This window comes from Haliotis asinina, chromosome 12 (assembly GCF_037392515.1).
Source record: "Haliotis asinina isolate JCU_RB_2024 chromosome 12, JCU_Hal_asi_v2, whole genome shotgun sequence".
Classification (NCBI taxonomy): domain Eukaryota; kingdom Metazoa; phylum Mollusca; class Gastropoda; order Lepetellida; family Haliotidae; genus Haliotis; species Haliotis asinina.
Genome location: NC_090291.1, coordinates 15308097 through 15329262, shown reverse-complemented (window position 1 = coordinate 15329262; position 21166 = coordinate 15308097). Strand labels below are relative to the sequence as shown.

Sequence of the window (21166 nt, the reverse complement as noted above, 5' to 3'; positions counted from 1 at the left end):
ACATGCACGGGTTGCATGCGATCCTGTTGGAGCGAACCTCATGCTTACTGATAATCACGGCAATTCTGTGCAAGACTACTTGCTAATTGGTGGGTGATTTCCGATATTATCAAAACTTTATGCTTATAAAACTCTGAGTACTGTAAGTCCTAAATGACCTTAGTGACAAACTAATAAAAAAGGATCAACGGAGTTGTGTCTCTTGAATGAAGCCAAACATTTGATAGTTGGTCAAGGTTGTTTATACTAGAAATCCAATTAAACAGATTCCTATTTTTTTCCATAATGTCTGATCATAGTGTGTGAAAATAATTGTGTAAATTACCAACTGAATTTCTAATAACATTTTTTAAAATTACTAATTGCAGTTTTCGACGCGCCGGTTTATAATAATTGGGAGTATTTTCGACTCGCGTGACTTAACGATTGACAGATAAGAAACGTGAATCTGTTGGCTGAAACCAACAATTAATTTAAAACTGAACACCGTTCACATGAATTCACATCGATCTTAATATGTATACACAAAACATGGCCGTGCTCTTGTGATAACTGCATGGGTGAGTGAGTGAGTTTAGTTTTACTACGCTTTTAGCAATATTCAACCAATATCACGGAACCAGACAACAGAGATGAGTTTCGTCCAGTACCCATGAGGGTAACCGAACCTTCGGGTCTTCGGCTTAACCACTAGGCTACCCCACCACCCCGGTGACTGTATGGAAAAGAATTTTAAAAAAATCATGTTTCATGTTTTATGTCTTGTTTGATTTTATACAAGAAATAGGTAGTAGCTTGCAGAAAGGTCTTTGTAGCACAGGTTTTAACGCACAGGACCTAGAGTTTCGAAGCTCTCTTAAGGCTAAGATTGTTGCAACTTACGACGATCTTAGCGCTAAGAGAGCTTCGAAAATCTGGGCCAAGGTTAAGAAATCTAAAGCGTACAGGAACAGAGGTTGTGGGGAATCGGGTTAGATTTCGTCTCAAGTAACCCCATGCTTGTCGTTAAGAGGCTAATAATAGGATCGGGTGATGAGGCTTGCCATAAAAGGCGACTATGCTTGTCGTAAGAGGCGATTAACGGGATCGGGTGATCAGGCTTGCCAGAAAAGGCGACTATGCTTGCCGTAAGAGGCGATTAACGGGATCGGGTGATCAGGTTTACCATAAAAGGCGACTGTGCTTGTCGTAAGAGGCTACTAACGGGATCGGGTGATCAGGCTGGCCATAAAAGGCGACTATGCTTGTCGTAAGAGGCGATTAACGGGATCGGGTGATCAGGCTTGCCATAAAAGGCGACTATGCTTGTCGTAAGAGGCGATTAACGGGATCGGGTGATCAGGTTTACCATAAAAGGCGACTGTGCTTGTCGTAAGAGGCTACTAACGGGATCGGGTGATCAGGCTGGCCATAAAAGGCGACTATGCTTGTCGTAAGAGGCTACTAACGGGATCGGGTGATCAGGCTTGCCATAAAAGGCGACTTTGCTTGTCGTAAGAGGCTACTAACGGGTTCGGGTGATCAGGCTTGCCATAAAAGGCGACTATGCTTGTCATAAGCGGCGATTAAAGGGACCGGGTGATCAGGTTTGCCATAAAAGGCGACTATGCTTGTTATAAGAGGCGATTAACGGGATCGGGTGATCAGGCTTGCTAACTTGGTTGTCATGTGTCATCGTATCCCAGTTGCGTAGGTGGATGCTCATGCTGTTAATCACGGGATGTCTGGTCCAGACTCGATCATTTACAAACCGCTCCCATATAGGAGGAATACTGTTTTCTGCGGCGTTAAACTATACAAACGTAACGAACCTCGTCGTCGGTGAGGTCAAACGGTCAAACGGACTGCCCTTTTAGTATGTTGTTTTTCGAGTTCGAGGCAGTGTTGCCTTTTCTCACCTAGTCGTCGAGGCATATGATAAAAATATGAAAAGTTAATGATGAATTTCCATGATAAACCATAACAGATAACAATGCATTACGGCATCACTACATTTCTGTAGTGTTCATGTGGCACTTTGTATCGAACGCTATACATCGACACCTCACCAAGGCAAATCCTTCTAAAGCAGTTACTGTTTGTGGAATCGTCACGCCTTCTATTTACTTCTATTAACTAATGAATACAAGACACCGGAATGGGTTGGGACAAATTCATTCTACCAGCGAATAAGACATCTGAAGAACAATACATGTTTTATTCGTTAGTACAATGAATAGAGACAAAAGTGTTTGTTTTAATGAGTAGAAAATGGTGTACGTATACTCTTGTCTTCCACCATGTCAAAGTCTGTTTAATTTCTTGCAATCAACAGTAACAGTCCAGCTATTTGACGTCTGTTTACATAATCTCGTCTGGACCAAACCTTCCGGTGACTAACGTCATAACTATCGATCTACGCAGTGAGGTAGGTTCTAGCAATACTCCAACCGCATCATGGCGGGGGACACCAGAAATGGGCTTCACACGTTGTATCCATGTTGGGAATCGAACCCGGGTCCACGGCGTGACGACCGAACGCTTTTAGCGCTAGACTACCCCACCTAATTTCCTCTTACGTTTGATAACATGACATATAGGCCAGGGGTTATATGCAGAGTCAAAGAGATAACTTCCAAACCCAACATACATGTTATTTATTATACATATCACATCATATACATGCAGCGTATGTCAACGGGGAGATTTTATGTATATGGCAGTAGCAACACAAATAAAAACGTAATTCATTGATTTACAAGGTAACAATCTCTCACAAATCAAAGACCGTCTCCGGGCTATTCTTTTCTCTGAAGAGTCATCAGTTCTCAGCAAAATATATATTTCTGAAACATCATTGTCCTTCAAAGTAATGTTGTCAACAGGAGTAAACGTCAACAACTTCGACGGCGCTATGGGAAAAATGTTGATGTCAGTACTGATTTTAATACAGTCTCCAGGTATTCTGGTGACTACAACTAGTTCCGTTCCGCAAAGTGATTGCGAGTATACAGGTATACAACAAAAACAAAAAAAACAAACATACATACAAACAAAACCCCACACACTATGTCGGGCAGCAATATCAACATATAAAAATATCAAGTACTGGCCAGTGTCAATATTCTACGTTTTTATTTTATCTAAACAAAAAATGTAATCTATTATATTGTTTTCTTTCATATATTTACTTTAATGTTAGTTTACATTTGGTTTGGGTATGTATTGTTAACAAGCCGATTGGCACATCAACGAACCAACTATCATCATAGTCTTGAGCGAGCATTTTGGGTTTTACGCCGCTTTTAGCCGTATTACAGCAGTTTCACGGTGGGTGCACACTAGAATTGGGCTTCACATATTTTACCCATGTGGGGCATCGAACCTGGGCCATTGGCGTGACGAACGAACGCTTTACCCCCTCAGCCAGAGACGGGTTATTTTCGTTGATATGATCATAGCTATTAATTAAACTGAAATGTCCCCTCATGTATGTTCACATTATCTCATCCACCCCCTTTCCCATAAAATCATATTGGCGTGTCTAAGCTAACTGGAGTTCCAGGATACCCGAAATTCCAAACAAGTGAATGACGTTTCCACAAATAAGGAAGGGCTTAATTGTGTATCGCCAACAGAACAGATACATTTCAAACTGCTTAACAATGCCAACAATGTAAAAATGTCTCAACCAATGTAAATAACAAGCCATTAACAAGAAATATTTCAATTATAACACCCTTATACTTCTGTAAACAAAAGAAGTATCTAGTGTATCATTTCCACTATTAATATTTTGTAACTGGAATGAGTTAATTAGGCATCAAAACCCTCCACCTCTCTTCCCCCTCCCTCCAAGAGGACAATAGTGCTTACTTTCAGAAATCAGATCTTTTCCAAACATGAAAAGAATGTTATTGACGACGCGCTAACAACCCTACATTATTTACTTACTGTTACTGCGGGGGAACAAAGAGATAAAACTCGTTTGTTTAATGATCAAATTATGCGATAGTTGATTTGTCATCGCTCAGTACGAAATATTGATATTTTATTGATTATCACTCATTTCATAGCTCCTTTGAGCGAATTATTTATGTATTTTTAATCTAGAAGACCCAGTCAATACACTGAACAGTCACGAACAGAGAAACAATGTATACAGCCGGACACTTTTTGCTGCTGTTGTTGTCAAAATAGGTTTTAAAGTTTCAGAACCTGAATTTCATAACGAGTTTCAAGTTATTGACGAGCTAAGAATGCAGGCACAAGCACACGGAATGCACTAATGCATAACTACTTTTGATAAGTCCGTGAAACCGTGCAAAAAGCACCTGAAGATTAAAGTCTTTGAATGGCATTGTGAAGTGATACATATGAAAGTAAGAATTTATGGATGTCAACTTCTAATGATGTGTGGCAACACCTTTATGATGAGGAACACGATGCTTGGGAGAACAGACTCACTACTTCATCAGGTGAATGAACAGCCTGATGAAGAAGTCAGAATTTACTTCATCGTGTTCCTTATAACAAAGAAGCTGACATTCATAAATTCTCACCATTAATGTGAATCACTTCAAAATACCGTCCAAAGTCTTTAATTGACATCAATAAATTCACGCCATTTATCCGAAGTGTTAATAACTCAAGTATGCATCTTAAATCGAAAGAAAGAATACTTTGTGAATTTATTATAATCGGTTAAAGCTTTGGGGTATACGGTTGAGGAATATGAAAGCTCAGTGATATGACGGTTCAAGAACACTTAGTGATCCCTGATAATATGTGTAAATAAAATCTGCGAAAATGGACATTAAGCAGTCATCTTACCTGTTCATATGAACCTGGTCTTGTTGAGAGCGTGAAGACCTAAAGGCAGTGTGCTAGACCACATGTAGCCTATATAATGTAGTAAATCGATGAACCATCCCTTTGTGTCCCTCACTCCAATATTCATACCAGGTGAGGTAAAGCCCTCAAAGCAAGTTCATCGATTCCCTCACTATTTTACATAACTACTTGCATACGCTTTTCCTAATTGGCCATTAAAAGTGGGCTTATCAATTATATCAAACTTGTTCCAACTACTGAAGCAGCAAATCTGACACTCCAGGGCCCTATTGCATCACAATACTAATCACTTGGAAGGTTTTCAGAATAACCGTCTCTTTGGCTATTGCTACCAACAGGACTGTGTACATACGTGTTTGGAAACATTAGTAATCAAGCAAACATTGTATTGAATTTAAGTAAGCATGTTCCTTACTCACCATTCTATACAATTTCAAGGACATTGCATAAGTGATCTGTGTTCTGTACTTGAACATGCCGTATGTGACTTTAATCACTTGGATCAGATTTCAAAACAGAACATTGATGTGAAGCAACAGCATGACCACAGAAAAACGTTGAGGTCTAGTTCTGCTTCATCTTAATGAAAACTAAATCATATTACAGAGGCTTTGCTGACACAAAGACAGGGATGATGTGGCAATATATATGTATACCCATATATTATGCAAGTTTTACTGTTACTGGATCGGTATTCAGAATATCTTGGACTTCTTTTCCATCTGCTTTGGCCTTTAAACACAGTATAGCTGACTGACCATAATTTCGTAGTGAGTCACAAAATGAATGTCAGCGCACATGGACGCAATGGACGCAATATTTGCTGTGAACGTAAATCTGTCTAACGTGACAAGGGTACAACCTTTAAATACATGCATCCGCTTCTTCTGTCATTGTCTGTATTCGGACACTATATGAAACTCACTGTTGTGAGCTTTTCCTGTCCAGTTTAACAACAGACAATGTTTTGATAACCTTCCCAGTGATTTCGGCTTCTTTGGCAGCTTGTTTGAAAGACTTCTTTGGTGTTTTATTTTTTTCAACTGATGGACCAGCAGTAGGTAGTGGGTCTAAATCTCGTTCATCAATTCGATCAGATGAGATCACATCCAACTTGGAGCTCTTCTCAGTGTCATATGAATCAGCACCGTTTCTTGAATTTGAATTATCGTTATATTCTTCAGGATCTGATGAGACTGAAGTGTCCATGTCATTTGACATGTCTGCAGATTCAGATGTACCAACAGTAAGTGGTGGGGCTAAATCGCTTTCATCAATTCGATCGGATGAGATAACATCTAACTTGGAGCTCTTCTCAGTGTCATACGAATATGCACCATTTACCGAATCTGAATCATCACCATACTCTTCAGGATCTGATGACACTGATGTGTCCATGTCATCTGACATGTCTGCAGATTCAGATGTACCAGCCGTAAGTGGTTGGGATAAACCTCTTTCATCAATTCGATCTGATGAGATAACATCCATCTTGGAACTCTTCTCAGTGTCATATGAATCAGCACCTGAATCTGAATTATCAGTGTCATATGAATCAGCACTTGAATATGAATTATCACCATACTCTTCAGGATCTGATGAGACGGATGTGTCCATGCCATTTGACATGTCTGCAGGTTCAGATGTACCAGCAGTAAGTGGTTGGGATAAATCTCTTTCATCAATTCGATCGGATGAGATAACATCTAACTTGGAACTCTTCTCAGCATCATATGAATCAGCACCGTTTCTTGAATATGAATTATCATCATACTCTTCAGATGAGACTGATGTGTCCATGTCATTTGACATGTCTGCAGGTTCAGATGTACCAGCAGTAAGTGGTTGGGATAAACCTCTTTCATCAATTCGATCGGATGAGATAACATCTAACTTGGAACTCTTCTCAGTGTCAAATGAATCAGCACCTGAATCTGAATTATCAGTGTCATATGAATCAGCACTTGAATATGAATTATCATCATACTCTTCAGATGAGACTGATGTGTCCATGTCATTTGACATGTCTGCAGGTTCAGATGTACCAGCAGTAAGTGGTTGGGATAAACCTCTTTCATCAATTCGATCGGATGAGATAACATCCATCTTGGAACTCTTCTCAGTGTCAAATGAATCAGCACCTGAATCTGAATTATCAGTGTCATATGAATCAGCACTTGAATATGAATTATCACCATACTCTTCAGGATCTGATGAGACGGATGTGTCCATGCCATTTGACATGTCTGCAGGTTCAGATGTACCAGCAGTAAGTGATTGGGATAAACCTCTTTCATCAATTCGATCGGATGAGATAACATCCATCTTGGAACTCTTCTCAGTGTCATATGAATCAGCACCTGAATCTGAATTATCAGTGTCATATGAATCAGCACTTGAATATGAATTATCACCATACTCTTCAGGATCTGATGAGACGGATGTGTCCATGCCATTTGACATGTCTGCAGATTCAGATGTACCAGCAGTAAGTGGTGGGGCTAAATCTCTTTCATCAATTCGATCGGATGAGACAACATCCATCTTGGAACTCTTCTCAGTGTTAGGCGAATTAGAGCCACATCGTGCATCTGTGTCATCATCTTCGATTGGAGCTGACGAGAAAGAACTTGATCTCTCAGCTTTATGTGTTGGCTGAAAACATAAACATGGATTTTTTTGTGAATGACAGGGCCTGAACTACAACATTTCAGTGGTGAATGAAACATCAATTTGTTAAACAATTTCTGCAGTTATTCCAACGATAGTACTACAATGAACCTAGAGCCTAATGTCATTTCCAAAGGTATACTAATAAGCTGTAAGAGAGGGACAGGCCAAAACAGAATTCACTGGTTGAAACTGATTGAATTTTGAAACATCACATCATGGATAGTGTGTGGTAACTGTGACGAATATTTGAATTGGAGTATATTGTTGAATTGTATGTTCTTAAACAATCACTATGCACAGAAACGTAACAATCAGAATCAGACGGACTAGACATTCTAGTTATAGATGCAATGGGGAAAATAATCTGTGCACATAGAACTCCATATTTGTGATCAAGAAATGAAGAAACTTACCTTCTACTTTTTATAACAATAACTTTTGACAAAACTTTAAAATTGGCAAATGTTCACTCTTTACTATTGGGCAGTTCAGTAAGAATTAAAGGACCAGTGTAAATATATCACTGGCCCTCACTTATGCAGATAGATTGAGCACCATCTGTACAATTGAGATGCTCACCTGTGCAGATTGATTATCCTCTCTACAACTTGTGCAAACACTTGTGCATATGCCTGCAGTGGCAACACTCATCTGTGCAGTACAGACTCAATCTCCTCAATCAAGACACTCACCGTACTGACTATATCCTCACCTGTGCAGACATGATAGTGAGGGAGTTTTAGCTCTATGCCGCTTTTAGCAATATTCCATCAATATCATGGCGGGGGACACCAGAAAATGGACTTCACACATTGTATCCATGGCAGACATGATGGAAAGCTTTTCTATATAAATATACTTGAGCAGAGATGCTCGGTACCCTCACTAGATGCATGCAGCACTGACACCTGTGCACAGATGTTCTACCCTCACTAGATGCATGCAGGAGAGACACCTGTGCAGAGATGTTTGGTACCCTCACTATATGCATGCAGCAGGGACACTCACCTGTGCAGAGATGTTGGTACCCTCACTATATGCATGCAGGAGAGACACCTGTGCAGAGATGTTTGGTACCCTCACTATATGCATGCAGCAGGGACACTCACCTGTGCACAGATGTTGGTACCCTCACTAGATGCATGCAGGAGAGACACCTGTGCAGAGATGTTTGGTACCCTCACTATATGCATGCAGCAGGGACACTCACCTGTGCAGAGATGTTGGTACCCTCACTATATGCATGCAGCAGGGACACTCACCTGTGCAGAGATGTTGGTACCCTCACTAGATGCATGCAGGAGAGACACCTGTGCAGAGATGTTTGGTACCCTCACTATATGCATGCAGCAGGGACACTCACCTGTGCACAGATGTTGGTACCCTCACTAGATGCATGCAGGAGAGACACCTGTGCAGAGATGTTTGGTACCCTCACTATATGCATGCAGCAGGGACACTCACCTGTGCAGAGATGTTGGTACCCTCACTATATGCATGCAGCAGGGACACTCACCTGTGCAGAGATGTTGGTACCCTCACTATATGCATGCAGCAGGGACACTCACCTGTGCAGAGATGTTGGTACCCTCACTATATGCATGCAGCAGGGACACTCACCTGTGCAGAGATGTTGGTACCCTCACTATATGCATGCAGCAGGGACACTCACCTGTGCAGAGATGTTGGTACCCTCACTATATGCATGCAGCAGTGACACTCACCTGTGCAAGGATGTTCTACCCTCACTATATGCACACAGCAGACACTCGTCTGTGCTTGGTACCCTCACTATATAGGTTTTTATAACCAAGTTACAACCAAGTTACACGGCTGTACACAAGTCCCTCAACTGTCCTACTCTATACATGTACATGGAAACACTCACCCATGCATACACAGTGATGTTATTCGTGATGAAGAAATAAAGACCAAAACACAATAACAATGTTGATGATGGAGACATTCTTTTTCAATCTGAAAATAAACAGAATATATGTTAATTAAGTAATATTTACTGCCGCCTCATCTAATACTGCCATTGTTACTACTACTGCTGTTGCTGCTACTACTACTACTACTGCTACAATAACTACTACTACTACTACTACTATTACTACTTAAGTACAACTACTACTACTACAACTCAGTACTACTCTCAGCTCCATTCCAAATATTCAGTATTCTTGGAAATCTCAAACCTTTTCCTTTTCTATGGCCTCTAGAGGCTTAGATTTTATTTTGAATGGAATTATTCAGATCAGCAACTGATACCATTGCCTTTACATACGCCCTAGTTCATATCATAAACTGATGTTGACACATGTGCTACAACTTCCATTGGCCAATGCAGTCTCTATGATAAGTGTCATTGTTAACAATTGTGTGAGAAAAAGATGCAGTGTTAACTGTGTGCATGTCTACAAAATGATGCCAAATATAGCAGTTTCTTGAAATTTTGTGTCCAACGACCTTTAGACAAATAGACAGGAAGCAGACATACTTCAGTGTTCACGAATAGCGTCTGACCCTCTGACAAATCTGTCAGTTTCGCCAGTGGTCAGATAGAAATCACCAACTGTCCAGCCCCAGTGTCTGAATATTTCACAATGTCACATGGTGAAGTTGATAACTGCGGCATGTGACATGTGTTTGCTATTTAGAAATCATATGTTTGTTATCAGAAAATAATAATTTCAATGCCAATAACAAGAAATGTCAAATCTGAAATGTTTCTTTTACTTTATTCTATGGGTCCTGTGAATTTTCAGTGGGTCAGACAGACATCTAAAACTTACAGGTCCTGTTACGTTGAAATACCATCGTGAACAATGATGCTTAAGGGCATTTAATTATGTTTCCCTTCTCTCTGATCTGATTCTTCATGCACATGAACAAGAATTCATTGGTATTGGTAAAGTCAAACAAAGTAATTTGTCCAAGATGTATAAATTAGGCTTCAGATATATATGGACGAACTGATATACGTCAATGGCTCATTCACTTCCTTTGATTTACCAACCTGAATTAGACAAAGATTAGGACAACCACATCACCTCATTTTTTTAGATTTTCATCACTTCCATATTTAGATCTGTGCTTAAAGCCACTGAATGGCAATCTTCTTGCTACAAGACTGAATGAGGAGAACGGTTTCAGTAGGGTTTGTTTGGCTCACAAACAAAGGCACTCCCAGGGACCCCAAATTTTTATTTTTAATGGTCCTTGCAGGCAATACGAAGCAAACTCTGTTTTATTACTTTCTTGAGACCCTGGAATGAGTGAGTGAGTTTAGTTTTACATGCACTCAGCAATATTCCAGCTTTATGGGGGCAGTCAGTGAACAATTGAGTCTGGACCAAACAATCTAGTGATCAACAGCATAAGCATCGATCTGCGCAATTGGGAACCAATGACATGTGTCAACCAAGTCAGCAAGCCTGACCACCCGATCCCGTTAGTCACCACTTATGACAAGCATAGTCACCTTTTACGGCACCGGGGAATGAATCATTGATCACATTAAATGATGTATAAAATGATGCACATGACTTCTGAAAAAGACAACCAAACGCTTTACAAAGTCATAAATGAGGAACATGGGACTTTTCTGGGTTTTATCTTCTTTTTAATAAAAAAAAAATTAATTAAACATTTCAGGGCTTGTTCTGAACCCATCGTCAGGTAAAACCGAACAGTAACTCTTTATCTTACCTTCATTGGGCAAGGGAAAATCAGAAATGTTATATGGTCACATGATTGTCACGTGTGACAAGTGACCTGAGTTCAATAGTGTTGTGTAAGCAGAATAGGAATAGTTATTTTGCTTTCAAAAGCAGTGCCAACGTACCTTTAGCAATATTTTCCTTTGATTGTAAATACCAATGATTAAGATATCACTAAATCAGTTACCAGATGAACCCTCTCGAAATATGGACTGGTCTTACCGATTATTTTAGCCTTACATTTCCACCACTTTACCTTTTAGTTTTGATATTAACTGGCGGTTAACTTTTCGTTCTCGATATATCTTGTCCTCACTAAAAATATACAGAGATCACTGATTTTATATATCCTTATCATGCTTATTACATGAAAAGAACTTAATACTGATTGGATCACAATAAAACTGTTAGTTCTTTATTTATTGATCTGTGTTTCCCTTAGTGAATAATGGCCAATGCACAAACTTTGGTTGAAGAATTGTCAATCTTTCAGGACAATGACTGACTGTTTTCTTGACTGATACGTATTTTTTTTCAAGAATGTACAAACGACAGCGTCAATCATGGAAATTTCCAATCGCCAACAATAACTCCACTGGGAACCACATCCACAATTACTTGGAAGTTTGGCCACATGACACATTTTAATGGATTACATTTTTCCTAAATTCCTTTAAATAATGTTTCAGATCTACTGATTTCTAGCCCATCATCATCTGAAATTATTTCTCGCACACAAAGGTGTCAGATTTTTTCCAGGCTCTAAATGCTTCTCAAAGACTTTGGAGAAAATTGATGTAGTAGATGCCTGGTGAATAAAAAAATTAATGAAGTGTCTCAGCAGGTGTGTGCATCCATAGAACTGCAGAGAAGAATTCAGTTGTTCTGGCCCTGATTTCTTGAAACAAACTGAGTTTCACAATTTGAAACAGTTGAATTTTTAAGTTAACTGCATTTTTTAAATATAAAAGCCCATATAACTTAAATAATTTAGCCACCAAACTCAAACTGTCTCCTATAGTTTGAGTTTTATGCCGATTTCAGTTCAGTCTGTGAAATGTGTTTTTGCGAAAATGAGTAAAAACTCAGACAAATCTCAGATTTAAGTTAAATTTTGTTTCCAGAAATAGGGGCCTGATATCCTAGCTTAATCCATCTTTAATTATTAATACAGTTTAAATATGTTTTGTTTTGGATATTGATCACTGGTGTTTTTGATTTCCCAAATGAAGTCAATGGACGGGCACCAAAATAACACATTTTCATCATCAAAATATTAATATAACCCACTCCATTCACTGATAATACTTCAATGAACTGAAAATAATTACCCTCCCCTAATGTTTATCATATGGTGACAAAACCACACCATGAAATATGTTTTCAGGACCCTACCCCAAACCACTTGATGTTTACTTATAAAATGTGCATTAAGCATGCTTTTCCCAAATAAGTCACAATTTTACACAGCCTGTCATATTTTTTGGTGACTCCCACACAGTCATAAATAACCAAAGTAAATGGATAACAACTGAGTAAATAATTTAATTCGTGTAAGTGTTTATAAATGCGAAATCCACTGCATTTGACGGTGAAAGCAGGTGCATGGTAAATCTAATGTATTGCTGCTGGTAATGAGCTGTGGGACACTACCAAGCTCGCGAAGGTCAATCGCTTTGTGAAATACATCGCTTGGTGTTCAAATTCATGTTGAAAAGTGGAATGAAAAACAGACTCACCGCGATGCATACTAAAGCTGACATTATGGCTGAACCACCACTGAGGCTAAAGTTAATTCGTATTTGTAAACATACCGAAATTCTTTCAATAAAAAGGACTTTCAAGAGGTTCCGTTTACAATGCACTCCGCCTCTGGGTCCTCATTCTGGAAACGTTCGGAGTCCTCATTTCTCGTTCGTTTCCTCTATTCGTAGCCAAAGGATGAAAAATTAGCTTAACCCCCAAAATGCCGAGCTTTTTTCAGGAGCACATTTTCTTAAGGTTTTAAAAGTGAATGTTTTGGTAGAATTGCGTTCGCAAGGTCCTGGATCTGCGTTCGGCTATATATTTACACAGAAATGTAGAATATTTAATATCCTATCCGTTGGTGTAAATATAACTGCGACTACCTCAGTGGTTTGAGAAACAGACACTGCTAAATGTTGTCCAAAACTTTTGTATGCGTTAGAAATTTTCTCAGTTTTTTTTGGTTTTTTTTTGGTTTTTTTGTCGCGTTCTCGACTACGATTTATTTAATTTACTACATGTGTGAGCAAAGGAAATACAGCTTCATATCTGAGCGACATAAGTGTACATATGAAATGATTTTAACGTCATACGCACAAAATAAAAAATGACCAGCAATAAATGTCAAATATGGATTTTCGTCTATGACGTCAAACGTAGACAAGAGGTCATACGGGTATAAAGATTAGGGGAATAACTCCGCTGTGCTTTATATCAGGTCTATGTAACTCAGATCACATAGAGAGAATTTGGTTTGGATACGGGCAGTTCATTTTCGTTATGTTTTGTTCACCGTGAACCAAACTATTCCAATACAAAGTTCTCCAATGTGAGCGGATACCTTTTGGTAGTTTCACAATTTATCAGAAAAGATGCCAATGTACTACATGAGGAAGCAGGTAATAGTGATTGGATGGCCCTATCACACACAATGCGTTAGTTCTTCGATTTTCATGTTCTCCTGTTTTTTTTGCAGATCTGTTTTGACTAATTCTGCATCTTTTTTGAGTAATAGTCATATCTTGAAATTACTATTGAAATTGAATTGAAATTACTGAAATAACACAATATTTTAGCTAACGTCATAGTATGTTTTGTCCATTTTGTGACGTCGGAAATAGACAACACTGGTTTGCTGATTAGCATATATATCTCACCTAATTTCCATAGACTACTAGTATGTAAAAGGTCTCAGCTTCTATGTCAGAATGCAACACTCTTTCGATAAAACATAAACCGAATGGTTCTACCATTGAAATAGTGTCCTGAATATCACAACAATTAGACGGTTTTACCACGTACCTTGCTTTGAGCAACACACGCACCCGTCTGGTATCATTTTAGCATAAATGAAAAATAATCTTTCACAACACCTGAATATTCATTGAATATTCATTGAATATTCATTTAGGATATAAACCTTTCTCCTTATGAGTAAGTAATTAATTCCCTTCATAAGTATGAAATGAAAGGTACAAGGAGATCGCTTTTTAAGTATGGAACTATTAGAATATGGACGTAAGGTTTGTGCAAATTAAGACATGACCTGGTTTAGATATTATAATTAAACAATTTTCGAATAAAGTATTGTCTGAATTGGATATCCTGCCATCACAATATGTTTTTATCGAATTTATATTGATTGTATTATCAAAAACAATAATGATGAATCATAACACGTTTTTGACAAACTCGCCTGGTCAATTAATTTTCATAATTGATTTGTCTTTTAAAACGACACAAAGAAACATTGAACACAAGTCCTTTAAATGTGTGTGTGTGTACATTTCATAAAATATATAAATCATTTTCATTAATATTATCAGTTTTACTTATAAAGTTTAATTAAATCGCTGTTTATTGACCTGTTCAAATGAAACTGCAATATTAGTATCAGCGTAATGAATGTTGTACACCACTGGAACTAAAGCACGTGTTGCAGTACTGGCTACCTGTGATCTTCTAAAACTTGTATAAAGGCTTAAAATGCGGTACATAGTGCACTTAATGAGTCAGTTTCCCATGTAAATATCATTCAAACAATCAAAAGCTTTCAAAGAATAAAAACGCATGCCCTATATCCACATATGATATAATGTTAGAAAAGGGTAAATGAAGATACTTAAATTAGTTTGAATATGAATTATTATATATGAACGATACGCAAAATATACATCAAAATACTAAAAGTGCAATTGGAATGACAGATCCATCTTGTTCAACCGACCTTCACCTCAAAGGAATTGCCTAATATGTGCAACAATGTCGACGTGTGACATCACTACCGATGACCGATTTCTTTCAAAATGGCGGATTTTGCCAGATTCTTCCCTTGATTCAGAGATCGTTTGTACATAAATCAGTGTTCACGAATAGTGTCTGACCCTGTGGCAAATCTTGTAAGCCCCAGTGTCTGACTGGGAATAATTCACAATGACTTTGTCTTAGGTTGCTTTTTGTGGCATGTGACACGTGTTTGCCGTTTACAAATTTTATGTTCGTTGTTATGTAATGTTAATAATTTCAATGCCAATTGCAAGAAATGTTAAATCTGAAATGTGGGTTTAATTTTATTCTATGGGTCCTGTGAATTTTCAGTGAGTCAGTCTCACATTTAAATCTTACAGGACCCAATGTCCTGTTACTTTGAAACACCATTCATGAACACTGATACATATGCGATGTAAGTAAATCAAAATAATTCTGACAATCTGGGTGTTGTTACATGTTTATATCGTTTACACTGTAAATAACAGAAGAAGCCAGAAATGTTGATAAGTATCGTTATCTAGAGTCGTTCTGCGTGATTTTGCGTCAGTCATGGCGTAATGCTGCACGGAAACTTTTATAGTTTCTTTCAAACTACCAAATGATTGCGTTGTATCCATTTTTAATTTGCTATTTCGTGCTATACTCTTCCCCTGAATATTCTAAACGTATTGAGCCATTGTAAGCAATGATTAGACGGCTGGATGTCGGAAAATATCCGAAAATCCTACGCAGTGTAAAATCGGAAATTTCCTTTGTTTACATTTCAATCAAGCGCAGTTTTTCGAGCACAACGTTCGTTCTCATACCCAGTATCTTTCGTTTAGTTTTATCTAGACAGTTGGTACTGGTGACAAAGACTATTTGTAATTTGATTCTAAGATGTATGGGGAACTCAATGATGCATTTGTCGCAGCTGACTATGACATATACGTGATGTTATAGGCGTCTCAATACCGGCCTTCTCGAAACGTGATTTTGTAAACACCATCCAAAATGGCGGAAAGCACACTCAGCGTTCGTGTAAGTGTATTTTCGAAAAAATCCCAACCGATTGTGGGTTCATCGGCGACGTTTCAAAATTATCATTACTGGTTACATGAAAACTTGATATCAGTTATCATTAATATGCTTTTTTTTTATTCAGTGCTCCCAGTATTTATCCGATTTTCACATTACAAAATATACAGCAACTCTTTATAGCGTGAAAAAGACATTTACGATAAAGCCAATTTTGAGATGTTGTCTAAGCACTTTAACCCCCTGGATGCCGAGTTTTTTTTCAGGCGCACATTTTCATAAAGTTTGAAAAGTGAACGTTGTGCGAGATTTGCGCTCGCGTGGTCCTGGATCTGCGTACGGCTATGAAATTGCACAGACATGTAGGATATTTTATTTCCTATCCGTTGGTATAAATATAATTGCGGCTACCTCAGGGGTTTGAGAAAGAGACACTGCTAAAAGTTGTCCAAAACTTTTGTGTGTGTTCAAAAACAGTAAATTTCTCAGTTTTTTATCATGCACCAATAAAAGCACTCTGCTACGATTTTTTTAATTTGGCATCTTTACGGGAAGTGTCAGCGAAGAAAATACAGTTTGATATCTGAACGACATAAGTGTATATGAAATGGATGTATGTGCTAATGCATAACGTCATACTCACAAAATCAAAAATGACCCGCAATAAATGTCAAAAATCGATTTTCTACTATGACGTCAAACGTCGACAGAGAGGTCATGCACGTATAAAGATAAGGGGGCATAACTCAGCTATGGTTTACATTAGGTCAGTGTAACTCCGATCACATGGAGAGAATTTGCTGTGGATATGGACAGTATATTTTCGTGATGTTTTGTTCACAGTGAACCAAACTATTCCAACACAAATTTCCCCAATGTGAGAGGATACCTTTTGGTAGTTTCACAATTTGTAAGAAAAGATGCAAGTGTACTACATCAAAAATCAGGCAATAGCGATTTGGATGTCCCTATCCGATATATATTTTAGTTCTTAGATTCCCATATTCTCCTGTTTGTGTATATGTATTTTTATTAATTTTCCATCATTATTAACGGAGTAACAGCCACATTTTCAAACGTAATGAAATAACTGAAAATAATGCGACATTTTAGTTGACGTCACAGCATGTTTTGTGCATTTTGTGACGTCGGAAAAAGACTACTCTGGTTGCTGATTAGTATATATCTAACCTAATTTCCACTCAATGTGTAAAAGATTTCGGCTTCTGTGTCAGAATTCAACACTTTTCAGCCAAAATATAAAATGAATGGTATTATCACTGAAATAGTGTCCTGAATATATCAACAATTACACGGTTTTACTACATATCTTATTGTGAGCAACACGCGCACCTGCCTAACATCAATTTAGCATAAATGAAAATTTCACAACACCTGAATGTTCATTGAGTATTCATTTAGGAAAAAGACTTTTCTTCTCATGATTATGAAATCAATTCCCTTCATAAGTATGCAATGAAAGGTACAAAGAGATCGATGTTTCAGTAAAGAAGTATTAGAAAATGGACGTAATGCTTGTCCAAATTAAGACTTGACCTGATGTATATATTTTTAACAATTTCCGTATAAATATTGTTTGAGTTAGACATTCTGCCATCAGATATATTTTAATCGCATTTGAATTGACTTTATTATCGAAAAACAATGATAATGAATCATGAAACGTTTTGACAAACTCGCACCTGGTCAATTAATATTGATAATAGTTTTGTCTATAAAAACGACACGAACCAATACAATGAACAAGACAATTCCTTTAAATAGTAGTATGTGTGCCCCTACATTTGATAAAATGTACAAATCATTTTCATTAATATTATCCGTTTTACTTATAAGTTGGAATTAAATCGTTGTTTATTAACCTGTTCATATGAAACTGCAATATTTGTCCCAACGTATTGAATATTGCACATCACGGGAACTAAAGCACATGTTGCAGTAATGGCTGCGTGTGATCTTCCAACACTTGTGTAGAGGCTTAAAATGTGGTATAATACACTTACTTAGACAGTTTCCCATGTAAATATTATTCAAACAATCAAAAGCTTTCAAAGAATAAAAACGGATACCTTATATCCACACATGATATGGTGTTGAACATGGATATACGTAGATACTGAAATCAGTTTCATGAAAAAATATCTGAACGATGCGCAAAATATACATCACAATACTAAAAGTGCAATCGGAATGGTATAGGCATTGTGTTTACTCTTGTTCAACCGACCTTCACCTCAAAGAAATTGCCTAATATGTGCAACAAAGTTGACGTATGACATCACTACCGATGACCGATTTCTTTCAAAATGGCGGCTTCGCTGAGAAGGGTACACAGGATTTTGCGACGACATTTTGCTTGATTCAGGGATCTTTTGTATATAAATGTGAGATGTAAGTAATCAGAATTATTCTGACTATCTGTGTATTGTGATTTGTTCTTATCGTTTACATTGTAAATGACGGAAGAAGCCAGATATGCCGATAAGTACCGTTGTCGTTCTGCGTGATTTTGCGTCAGTCATGGCGTCACGCTGCACTAAAAGTTTGACAGTTTCTTATGAATTACCAAATTATTTCATTGTATCTATTTTCAATTTGCTATTTTTTGCCACGATACTCTTCACCTGAATATACTAAGCGTATTGAGCTATTGTAAGCAATGATTAGAGGGCTGGATGTTAGGAAATTTCCGAAAATGCTACGCAGTGTAAAATTGGATTTTTTCTTTGTTTACATTTCAGTCAAGCGCTGTCTTTCGAGCACAGCGTTCGTTTTCATACAAAGTATATTTCGTTTCGTTTTGTCTAGACAGTTGGTATTGGTGACAAAGACCATTTGTAATTTGATTCTAAGATATATGGGGAATTCAATGATGCATTTGTCGCAGCTAACTATGAAGTATACATGATGTAATGGGCTTCTCAATACCGGCCTTCTCGAAACGTGATTTAGTAAACACTATCCAATATGGCGGAAAGCGCACTTCGGCGTTCGTGTAAGTGTATTTTCGAAAACATCCCAACCGATTCTGGGTACATCGGTGACGTTTCAGAATTATCATTCCGAGTTACATGAAAACTTGATATCAGTGATCATTAATATGCTATTTTTGAAATTCATTACTCCCAGTAATTATCCGATTTTCACATTTCAAAACATACTGCAAATAACGCTGTGAATCTCGATTTTGTACAGTTTGAAAAATGGCGACATTTACGAAGAAGCCTATTTTGAAAGGCGATTTTAAGCACTTTCGCTTGGTCTGAGATAATAGTGGATGGTATCAAGAAACTGGGAATTTTCCGCAGAATTCAAAACTGTGAAGTATTTATATATGCGTGGTATATTTAGAATTTTATTCGACTTCAAAGTGAGGGGTGAAGAGGAGGGACATATATGTCCCTGTGGCATCCAGGGGGTTAACTTTGTCTGAGAAAATAGTGTATGGTATAAAAAAACAGGACATTTCCCCGCAGAATTCCAAACTGTGAAGTATATTTATGTGCGTGATATATTTTGAATTTTATTGGACTTCAAATAAGGGTTGAAGCGCAAGGACATGTATGTCAATGTGGCATCCAGGGAGTTAAGTAGTTCGTAGGACTGCGAACGTTTCGAGAATAGCTGACCATGCATAGTGGGTTAGACGCCGATACCGAATTGACAGGAGTGGTGAAGGTTTTGATTTTCTGAGTGGTACGATGTTTTGATTGTTTTCACAAATTTAATGCTTAAGTGACCGCTGTCGCGTGCACAAACAAACACAAAGTATTTAGACGGATTATCATACCTTTGCTATTGGAACGGCAATGTTTGCAAATTCAGTTTTAGACGAGAAACTGATCACCGACGCCTTCGAGAACAACAGGAGTACACATAAATGTGTGACGTAAGAGACACTCTATGTGACGTCATTGCTTTTGCTATGAGGGAAGAGAGGAATGGGTCCATGAATATAGCAACCAAGTGATCTCATTACAAGCATGAGTTCCTGTAGACCAATCCTAACCCAAATCTTCATGGGACTGAAGATTCATGACAATAAGAGGGTAGAACGTGTTTCCATTGACTACGGCGAGGACTGGGTTTACAAAGTAATTGACCAGTAGGCTATTCCAGACACCGTCAGGACGTAAAACATGCGTAACATCAAACTAAAAATGCTTTAACGTTCAGGTGAAGAAGAGACTAGGAACTGTCTCGAAACGTTGTGACCTTGTATAATAAAGAAGTAGAACCATAAAGCACTTTTAGTTTGATTCCACCAACTTCTAAATGCCTTTGAAACAACTTATGCATAACATCATCAACAGAGAAAATCAAAACACCAATATAAAAAGTATCAAATGTATGGACACCCCTAAAGTTTGTGGTAAGTCTTGAATGAGTCAGTGACCTTAACGTAACGTTGCTTTGGAAAATATTTCGGTCACGGAAAGCCAGCTTCATATAAATCTGGGTTAGCCTAGTGGTTACAGCGTTCGCTCGTCAAGCCGAAGGCCCGAGTTTGATTCCCTTCATGCATGGGTACAATGTGTGAAGCCCATTTCTGGTGATCCCCGGTTTGGTATTGGTTTACTATTGCTAAAAGCGGTGTAAAAGCATTCTCACTCGCTCTCTCGATCTAGAGGGAATCAGCTCTAAAACGTTTGCAAACGTATGTGGTAAAGCACGTTGGTAAACACAGACATATAATAAGTGGAAATGGGAGATTCGAACCCCAAATCATAGTTATCAAGTTAAGAGGTGAAACGTGATTCAAACCCAAATATTTTTGGCGTAAGTATATCGTGCTCTATGCGAGACATTAACTGCAGAGCAAGAGGATTTAAACAACAATCACTGTCAGTAGCACACAGTTATACAATGAAGAAATGATT

The 21166-nt window shown here is 38.0% G+C and overlaps 2 protein-coding genes across 2 annotated transcripts in view; both read right to left on the bottom strand.

Moving 5' to 3' along the window:
* Positions 1-4847, bottom strand: part of LOC137258472 (uncharacterized) — a 31852-nt gene extending 27005 nt beyond the window's left edge. Inside the window, exon 1 of the mRNA XM_067796158.1 lies at positions 4813-4847. Coding sequence (XP_067652259.1) covers positions 4813-4820 — 8 coding nt within the window. The 5' untranslated portion in view covers positions 4821-4847. The remainder of the gene's footprint in view (positions 1-4812) is intronic.
* Positions 4848-5754: 907 nt separating this feature from the next.
* On the bottom strand, positions 5755-8230 carry LOC137257393 (dentin sialophosphoprotein-like). The gene is made up of 2 exons (XM_067794724.1): positions 8219-8230; positions 5755-7488 (listed from the first exon to the last, which is right to left on the bottom strand). The coding sequence occupies exons 1-2, from the start codon at positions 8228-8230 to the stop codon at positions 5755-5757; spliced, it is 1746 nt and encodes a 581-aa protein (XP_067650825.1).
* Between the last annotated feature and the right edge of the window lie 12936 nt (positions 8231-21166).